The following is a 10560-nucleotide window of genomic DNA, read 5'->3' as shown; positions in this document are numbered from 1 at the left end:
TTTTATTAAGACAATTAATTTATTATTTAAAATTAGTATATTAAAGTATTAATAATACATTGTAATGTACACAAAGTAACTGATTGTTAACCATACATTTTTTATTGCAATTAACGGTAAGAATACACTATTCGCCATACATTTCTATGTGGTAATACATTATTTAGTTTTCAAATACTAAAGTCGTAGGAATGACAGTTGGGGGAGAATTCTGCATCTTTTTTAAGGTGATTTAAAACATTTCATTAAGAAAATAACCTATTTGTTAAACAGTTAACTGTTACAAGTTGGTACAACAATTAACAAATATTTAGAAATTCAAAATTTGTTTAAGACAACACACGTCTTTTAATAAAATTTAATAAAAACCAATAATGCAGGCGTACAGTAAAAGCGTTGTTCTGCAGCGTATGAGCATGCGCGGCGTGGACGAGGGGCGCGTGCGCGTGCGCCGGCTTGAGCGCGCACAGGTCGCGGTAGATCTCCTCGTCTCGAATGCGCGCGCAGTAGCTCGTGTACTCGCTCACGTCAGCCACGCGCGGCGGGCACGCGACGCCGCTGCGCACGCCGAACACACACACGTCAAACACGCACGCTCTAATACCCCCACCCCCATAATACCCCACGATCAAACTGCTCTCATTACATGCAGTTAACTAAAGAACGCTAAAACTAACCACGTCATATATTTTAATTAAGAATTATTTCAAAATTGAAACGAACCAATTAGGTACTTAGAATAAAAAATATTTTAAAGCACCGTTTACTGTAAGGCATCAGATAAATTAATAAGTTTTTATGCACCATGTTCTCTTTCGATCAGCTATCCATAATAATTGCAGATATAAATATCTTACAACATTTGTATGATAAATTACTTTCTCTATGATCATCGTAAACTTGAATATTTAAACTCTCTCCCATATTCCTCGACTATTACCATAAAATACAACATTACGAGTAATTAACTTCCAAGAACTATAGTAAAGCGTAACATCGGTAACGATGTCATATAATTTTATAGTAATAAAATTGCTGTGATAAAAAATGTCCTTTGCTTGCCCGACCTTCGTTTAACAGCCCATTTTGCCAAAAGCGAAAACTGACATCACTATTGTAAGGGTGAGTGTACACTGACCTACATTTGGAAAATGCTGAAATAAATTATATAATTCAACGGACAGCAAGCGACACGCAAGGAAGGACGGGCAATGGCCATCCGAACGGAATTCTGATAATGTAGTAATGGTACATTTAATAGAAATATGCGAGTCATTTATAATTGAACTACACTATCGAAATGTTTCTGTCATATTCATGTCGTCCTAACAGTTTTTTTTTTGTAGCTTTAAAATTTTTAATCAAATTAATTTTGGTAAAATTAGTGATAACGTTACGAGTAGATAGGACGTTAAAGACGGTGTAAGGGGAGGAGGGGAGGTACATGCGTAGTGCGTCCCTATTGGCTCCACTACATCCGTTCAATGCACTAATTGTGTCAAAAGTATAATGCCATTCAAACTTAATGAAGGCTCGCAGTTTCGAACGGGATGTTGAGCACAATCCTATTGTAGGTACACCTTTGCGCGTGCTTTTCTCCACACGCCTGCTTGAACATACGCTCAAAGCAAACTACGAGCTTCCATTAAGTGTGAATCTTATAATACCTAGAGTCTAAATAGGCGCGTAAGTAACATTTAACGGGATTCTTCCGCGAACGGCTAGGACCAAATTTAAACAGGTATGCGACAATTTAGTACAAAAAAGACATCAATTTCTGTTCTATTAATATGTTTCAATTTTCATTGATATAAAAATAAATGGATATCATATTTTAACCTTCGTTATTCATAAAAATAATACCGGAGATAATCTCGTCACGCAAACTTAGTCGGAACGAATTCGCTATGACATTGGAATTTGACGTCAGAAGTGTTACGAAAATATACGAACATATTATCGGATGTAACCATCATTGCTTATAAACAAATACAACAAAAGAATATTTCTTTAAAAGGAAGTGGATACAAAAGATGTATTAGCGCTCGAGTTTTTTTTCTTCATTGAAATGAAAATCATATAGGTCTTTGTATTGTTTGCTATAAACAGTTTTCAATGAAGTAGGTCGAAAGTAAATGATAAATAAAATTCACCACGATCTTATAGAAAAAACTTTCAACACTTTTTTTATGAGAAGCCACCGCTTAGTTGCATTTAATAAAAGCTGTAGAAATTATTACATGAAAAATTAACATGAATAACTCAATGCCTATCCCTATAAGGGGAACGTTGACTTTTCTTAAGTATAAAAGAAAACAATAATATACATAAATGTATGTAAATCTTAGCCAAAGTACTGAATTCAACGGGCATGTCGAGGCACACGCTACCAAGCGAATAAAATTAACCCATGCTGGCATAAGCCTCTTTCATTCGTCTTCTTCAATAAGGATTTGTCAGCTTTTCCCATGATAAAGTAATCACGCCGTTATACATGGAACATGTTCGTAAAGTTCAAATTCCCCTACACAAACCCGTGTGAGTGTTCCTGGAATACTATCATGAAAGAACTTAAGACAATTTATCGTTATACTTCGAAATACGATAGCTTACAGAAAACTCGCTCTTATCAACAGTACGGTCATTGTTTACGATATGTGTATGAAATATAAAGACAACTAAAATTTATTTTAAAGTAAAGAATTTTTTTATCTTAAAATGCCAGCGTACGCTTACGTATATAGATAAATGATGTGCATACCGATATGAAAATTGGTTATTTGTATATTTTGCAAAAGATATATCCGACGACATATCAAAAGATAAGTTTTGAGAATTAACATTGAAACGTTAATCTATGATTTACTATGATGAGAGAAACCCATGATGTTTATTAAACTATCTATTGCGTGTTATTTTATGCAAACACTAGTCGTTCGTCCGCGTAAAATTAAAAAAATAATAAAGAAACATAGCCTATTATTCACAGATAAATTACCTTTCTAACAGAGTTTTTTTTTATATGCTTAGTAGTTTTTGAGTTATTTCAATAATTTATATTAGTATAGATAACTAGAGGTTAAGACTAAAAAACATATCATCTGGTATTTTATTGTTTCTACAGTTTTCTAGAATAACTCTCGATCTTTTCCAATAATCCATTAAGGCTGGCACTCGCACCACTCACCCACGCTCATCCCCGACGGACGGCGACAAGACAGATCAGACGCGGAGGCGTAAATGTCAATGCTGTATATAGCATCCTAATTAATCTACCAGCCTTTATCTCCCTTGAGACTAGAAATCCATTATAACAAGATTAAAATTAGATCGGACAGACAAGTATCGATTACAAGACTTACTTAGTTAAAATTACTTTAGTCTACTTAGAAAATACCATAGCTGTAAAATATATGAAATGTTCATTATTAACACAACGGCTGGATGATTCAGAATTCTACTTGGATTGACTAAACGCCTTCAATACTTCACTATTCGTGTAAGAAAATGGAGTATTGTTATTTGTAGTACATATGCCATTATTTTATGCAAAGATAACAGTGGTAGGCCCCGCTATAATATCTTCGCACGAATGGGCCGGATCGCCCGTTGTAATACCACGACCACACAGAAAACAGGCGTGAAGTGAAAGCAATTCCTCTTTTCGTCTGATGAGTGTGGTGCCGGAGGCCTAGTTTTAGTCCCTTTCCCTTTCCACCCTTTTCTTAATAGGAAAAAATGGGAAGAAAAAGTGGATTTTACGGTGGAGACGCATAAGACGAGGAAATGTCCTCTTTATGTGCGTCTCCTCCTCCGTCAATTAAGGGTAAACAACGCATCTGCAATTGCGGATACCTATGGGCAGCGGTCGCTTTCCATTTCGGTGGATTCAGGTGCCCGCTTGCTCGTTTGCCACCTTATATTATAAAAAAAAACCGATCGATCGTCATGGTAATATATAAACGGTGGCTCGAGTGAGTGTTTTAATCACATAGCGTTCATGCAAGTTGATATAAAACTGCACTTAAGTGAATTTAGCGCAACACGTGGGCGTCGTAGGGCGGCGTTGGGGCTGCGGCGGGGCGGTGGTATGTGACCCTCACATGATTCGATTTTCTCAATTTATAGCCGCGAGAGCGAGCAAATTGTGCAAATATATGCTCTCATGAACACCGCAAATGATTGTTGTTGAAGGTTTTACCAAAAATACTAAACCGACACTGATCGCTGGAACAGACAAAATTATGCGACCAGATTATATAGAGGTTTTACAGAGATTTTTACCTGGTCTACAATGTGTGTTGCTCAAACAAAACATTAAAGTTAAAAACTAGGTTTCGCTCGCGACTCGTTCGCGTGGGATAAAAAAAAGTAAGTAGCCTATGTGTTCTTCCAGACTATGCTCTACATCTATGCCAAATTTCATCGAAATCCGTTCAGCCGTTTAGGCTACAAACTCAAACCAACATCCATCCATCCATCTAAACTTTCGCATTTATAATATTAATATAAAAATTATGTAATCTGAGATTTGGTGTCATGAGAAAATAATAAGTAAAAGTGGCTAATTATAAGCAGAAATGCCTTTGTTTTTTTACTCTGAATCGCGAAGCATGTTTGTTATTGCGAAGAAAAAAAAACAGGTATTGGTGTTTCCAGTAAATCGGTTGTATTATTAATTCCATAATCAAATCGCGATGTTTTTCTATAAATAAAACGTAATGGATGGAAAATTCCGACGAAACATTTTACTCGGCGATTTCTTTAGTAAACAACCAATACATTTCGCTTACATCGGCGAAACATAGACTAACAGTTTTATATTAAGACAAATTTATGTAAAGGTTATGTAAAAACAACGAACAAAACACCTGGTAGATTATTTATGTTTGAAATTATTTAGAAGACAATATTGCTCACGTCCTACGTAAAACCACAAATGTCCTCTGAGAGCTTCGCTAAATGCTTTGAGAATTTTGATAGGCGGAGACACTATAATAGTATTTTTTTAATAATCATAGAAAATCTAACTAATATTACAAATGCGAAATTTTAGATGAATGGATGGATGGATATTTGTTAGAGTTTGTAGCCTGAACAGCTGACCGGATCTCGATGACATTTGGCATAGTTATAGAGGACAGCCTGGAAGAACACATAGTCATACTTTTGTTTCTATTTAATACCAAGCGGACGGAGTCGCGGGCGAAAGCTAATTAACTATAAAAGACAAGAACATCAGTAGACAGTTCGATTGACAACTATACCTAAATGACCAACGCAAGTAATGATGCAAAATTCGCTCTGACATGAATAGAATGCATTCAAAAGTATTTCCGCTGCAAAAAGAATGTGCCACACTAGGGGGCAGTGTGGCAGTGGCCAGTGGCAAAGAAAGTAAGCCGTTGCCACGTGCGCGTTCATAATGTTAGATCATTATCATACGGGAGCCGATGCCGACTGTCGAGTGAACGCACATCGCACATCCGGCAACAGGGCACGCACGCGAACCACTCGCAAACATTACATTCATTATTTATATGTAGACAAAGAATTAAATTCCATACCCAGCTCGTACATCATACAAAATTCTGTCACCATAGAAGCTATAATTTAGCCTGTATGTAGATTACTAACTTTCGACCTAATTGATGTCACAAAAATGGGTAATAATCGTGTTTGATTTTAAGGTAAAAGAAAATTATCCTCTATCTAAAAAACCAAATTACATAGAAAGAAAGAAGGAACGTTACGCTATATTGAGTCGTTGATAGATTAAGCAATCTGCGGTCATTCATCCTAACTCCGGACGAGCGAAAATAATTTGGACTATTTATATTTCTCAAACTAAAGCTGATTATTTTTATAACGTATCATTTCTGTTTTTGTCTAAATTTATTCGCATAGGTATTAAAGCGTACGTAGGAATATTCATTGACTGACATGGGCTGGGGTGTTAGGTTTGCGTTTTCTATACATTCGTCTATTTTAAGCTGGCGTATTCCATGCAGAACGGCGTAAACAAATTTGAGATACGGAGCAGCTGCTACGGTTCACACACCGGCGCACGCAGACCTTCGCGCCATTCACACTACCATGGCCTACACGATGTCATTTAACGTACGTTTACACTGCTGAAAAACTGGTTTTAAAACAAAATATCGTCAAGTCTCCCATTTTCCCTGAATAATGGGATAATCATAGAAATGATAAACAGGGAGTCCTGTCGCTGCTTCATTCACTACTAAGGTAAAAAGCGAGTATTCAAAATGTAAATTAATTTAAGAAAAATTATCGCTTTGTTCAAAATGTGTAATTTTTAAAACTCTGAACGTGCAGTAAACATATTCAAAACCGTTGATAGTATCACCGGAAAGAATAATCAGTGTTGAACACAACCTTACGTAAGGCTGCATAACATTATCTTTTCCAAGGCGCGTGCGCTAGTGTGTGAACATGATAAGAATGTAAAATGAAATGGCCACCTCGGGCATAGCGGAGGTGAACTTGACATAGCACAGGTCTTCATATATCTCCTCGACTCTGTCCTCGCAGGTCGCACTGGGTATCGTAAACTGCACCCAGGGGACTTCGGCGGGCCTCTCCTGGGGCTCATTGCCATCGTACTGTGCCACTTCGAGAGACATGTTTGCGCTACTATAATTTAATAATGTATTACATAGAATCGTAGAGTGAAAACTTTTGTTAACTATAATATAAAAATACTTACACAGACTGCAGATCTTTGTATATATCTTCTTCTGATTGTGTCCGGTGAGCTGAGAATGGCCTGTAAAAAAATAATTCCTTGTAATTTTAAATTAAAACTTTCCAAACAAGAGTGTTAGATATATTTTCTAAAAATATACTATTTGATATTAGTATAAATAAAATAATAACATTACCTTACGGTGTAATTAACAAGAGGTAAAAATTACTATTAACTAGTTTACATCGGTAATTTAATAATTTCTTGAAATTTTTTTCTATCAACCGATCTTTATAAAAGAATATGACGAAACACAATATAACTGTGCAAATCATTAACTTACTTAACATTTTTGGCCAACGACTTAGGGCACTGACTGAGTTTAGCCAGTGTACACAGCACTCGGTGGAAATTGGACAGATCAAACAGCATTGATGGATCAAAGAGATCTGTTTCTCGTAACTCAAAAACCTCATGGCACGTCCGCAGAAATACTTTTATATTTCTCATACACAGAAACTGGAATTAAATATTTTCCTAAAATATTATTGTTTAACAAAACTATATGAAGGAATTATTACATCCCAAATCTAGCTTGAAGGTCACATATCAAATACAACTATGTGAGTAACCAAATAACATTTATTAAAATATTCAGTCAATAAATAACTTGTCATATTAAAACAAATATCCCCATGCTTGTATTATTATTAAAAAAACTGTTAGAATTATCAAGGAAAAATCATAAATAATTATTATTAAACTGAAAATCTAATAAGATTCAAAATTCAAATGTAACTGTGACTCCATAGATGTGGAATTAAAAAAAAAACAAAAGTGATTGTTCTTCCAGACTATCCTCAATGTCTATGCCAAATATCATCAAGATCCATTCAGCCATTTAGGCTAAAAACTCTAACAAATCCATCTAAACTTTCGCATTTATAGTATTAGTAAAATTGCAACATTTATTCGAAGCAAACACTTACCGAGAGAATATTTCTTGCTACAATATTTAATTTAAGATAACAGAATAAACCTAATCAATGTAGTTAAAATAACAAATATGTTAACCCTAGGAATAAGACAAACTGAAATTGTTTATTGATAATGTTTGACTTTTTAACCTTGTAATTGATATGAACATTTATATACATACTTCTTGCATGTTTCTTAATGAGACAATTAGACCATAATTTTATTGAACTAATGGGTTTTTATTTTCCATTAGGCTGATCGTACTCATATAATCCATAGGTCCAATGTGGAAAAACCCCAAATAAATCAATGGGTTCACTGGCCTAACAGGAAACACCCTACTTCTAAGTCTATGCATAATCAACACATAAATAAAAAGAAATAAACCAATCTATAGGTTATCAGGAAATGCTGACTACAGACTAGTAACGATGCCATCATTAGACTAAAACAGAGGCATATAACATTAATAAAGTGAATACATAAATAAAATACACCCTCATTCATTCATTCGACTGATAACAGTTGAATATATTCATTGAATTGAAATGCTTTACGCAACATGAATGGAACCAAACACTAAACACTGCTGTATACATAATTAACATCCATGTAATTTTTTTTACATCCTGATTTTCTCAAAAAGGTGTGGATTGTATCACTGATTTTTTTTTTGGACATTTCGCTATTTGATACGGAATGTCGTCCATTAGTGTGGTGTGTGTGTTTTCACTGTGAAGTGAGTCTGTGTGTACTGTATAGTGTCCTTAAACTAGTTCATCCATATGATAGATATGGACAATACTGTTCAAGTAGCATTAAGTACTATAATAGTTATTTTAGAAGTCATTTTGTAGTAAGCAAATTATGGGATAGTGTACCTTGTATGACCTCAAAGGTGACTTATCAGTATAAAGACTAGAATTTACAACCAAACAATAGATAATTTAAACATCTCATCTACAGTGATAGAACCAGTAAGGCATATTTTATTGATTAATTAATTTTCATACTCAAAATGCTATCGTTACTGCCAGCATACCTGTGCCATTTGCGGTCGCTGATTTACGTCCTTCATATCGATACAACCAGGATGCAATACGTTTAATAAATTGCATAGTAATACACCGTCGCGCAATGTATAAGCCAAGTCATGAATAGTACTCGTCTCCCAATTTGCCTTGTGGTCCGGACGCAGTAAGCCACATCTCGTAAGCCAGGACGCGCACTCGCGCCACAGCTCTTCGCCGCCGGTAGCCATTATTTACACACACGCTACACTGCACATCGATAATATTTGCTCCAAGCACTGCTTTTTAATAATCAACAGGCCATTATTAACAAGGGTTAATTGATAATTGACATACAAATTGATACAACAAACACGACAACCTCCTCCGCTGGATAAAATAAATTTGACAACTGATCCATGGTATAGCCATATTAAAAAACTGACACTTGTAGCTTTCAAAATTCTTTACGTCAAACAATGATGGATGTTATGATATTCCTTTAATTTTTGTCCCAAGCAAACATACTACCTTCTTAAAAGCACATTGCAGTTACAGCTAAATGGTTTTTATTTTAGATTACTATTCAAACAATCCTCAAGCTTTCTATTTAAACTAGGTCAATCAATAAACAGCTGGCAAACTTATCATCTTTTTAATAGCAACATTGTGTAAAGTGGAGTGACGCGACGTGTATGTCGAACGAACGAATTTTTATTAAATTTTGCTAAAAGTGATAAAATACCAGTAGTTTGTGGGATTATTAGCTGACGGCGCTTCAGGTAAGATTTACATTTATAAGTACTACAGTAATCTTCATCAAGTATGTGCAAATTCAGCAACCGCTTATCTTTGACACACCCATGTATTTTCATTTTGAATGAATCGTACTTTCAAAATATTCTTGTTTGTCAAATAATTGTTAACGATTAGCCATAGTTAAGAAAATCTAACTATGAACCTTTAAATTTCTGGAGAAATCTATTTATAGCCCATCCCATAATCCTTATTTGGTTTATTTTGGAGCATTACGTCATTGTATATAGAGAGCAGGACGTATAGATGAAGGTAGGTATAGCGTAAGTACGCCGGCTGTTACCAGCGGCGGCGTCGATGCGTGCTATGTATCGTGCCGTTGAATCTGGAACATCGACGTTGTTCGCCTCGCCCATGTACTTTCATCCCTAATTGATAATTCTGTGTTGTATCAAGATAACGCTGTCTGAATGTCGATAGTGAGTACTGCACTGCACCATACAAATATTGATTAGGTATTCTTATCAACTTTCTTTCACACAAAATAAATCTTTTACTGTAATTACTTTAATTGTGAAGATATGCAATTTTGCTGTTATATTACTATTATTTATTATCCAATAAGATTTTTTTTTTTTTATCTAAAGGGTTTTTAATATTAACATTGTAAGTGTATACCAGTACACTTGATAGGTTTCTTGACTCTGTATTTAATTACATTAACTTGAGTATTGATTACACTGAGTTGGTAGCCATTGCTAACAGTTCATTTCTTATTTTTATTAATGTTGACTGGAATAAGAGTTATTTAAAAAACAGAATAGAATGATCAAAATTAATATGAAAATCATTATAAATATTGGAGACTGCACATTCATGCTTACAATTTCATGTGTTAAGTTAAAGTATTAAAATTTTATTAAAAGAATTTTTAAAAATGTTTTCAAAAAAAAAAATTATCACAGTTTTTTTTATTAAAACCTCATGAATATTAATTTAGCCTTTCTATCACATTTTCATTATCAAATTCTATTCTGTCTGCCTCTAACATGACTCACAAGGCTGTGTGATGTAATACATAGTGTGATGTCAGTGTGACCTGACCTT

The 10560-nt window shown here is 34.7% G+C and overlaps 2 protein-coding genes across 2 annotated transcripts in view; one reads left to right on the top strand and one right to left on the bottom strand.

Annotated features, from left to right (window-relative positions):
- LOC106107764 (protein vav-like) overlaps nucleotides 1–9126 on the bottom strand; it is a 14235-nt gene extending 5109 nt beyond the window's left edge. The window contains exons 1-3 of the mRNA XM_013288765.1: nucleotides 8730–9126; nucleotides 7053–7228; nucleotides 6731–6790 (exon numbers count right to left, since the gene is read on the bottom strand). Coding sequence (XP_013144219.1) covers nucleotides 6731–6790; nucleotides 7053–7228; nucleotides 8730–8948 — 455 coding nt within the window. The 5' untranslated portion in view covers nucleotides 8949–9126. The remainder of the gene's footprint in view (nucleotides 1–6730; nucleotides 6791–7052; nucleotides 7229–8729) is intronic.
- A 633-nt stretch (nucleotides 9127–9759) lies between these two features.
- Nucleotides 9760–10560, top strand: part of LOC106107763 (spectrin alpha chain-like) — an 18834-nt gene continuing 18033 nt past the window's right edge. Inside the window, exon 1 of the mRNA XM_013288764.1 lies at nucleotides 9760–9765. Coding sequence (XP_013144218.1) covers nucleotides 9760–9765 — 6 coding nt within the window. The remainder of the gene's footprint in view (nucleotides 9766–10560) is intronic.

This window comes from Papilio polytes, unplaced genomic scaffold (assembly GCF_000836215.1).
Source record: "Papilio polytes unplaced genomic scaffold, Ppol_1.0 DF821845.1, whole genome shotgun sequence".
Classification (NCBI taxonomy): domain Eukaryota; kingdom Metazoa; phylum Arthropoda; class Insecta; order Lepidoptera; family Papilionidae; genus Papilio; species Papilio polytes.
Note: the sequence above shows the minus strand (reverse complement) of the source record. Positions and strands in the feature narration are given on the sequence as shown.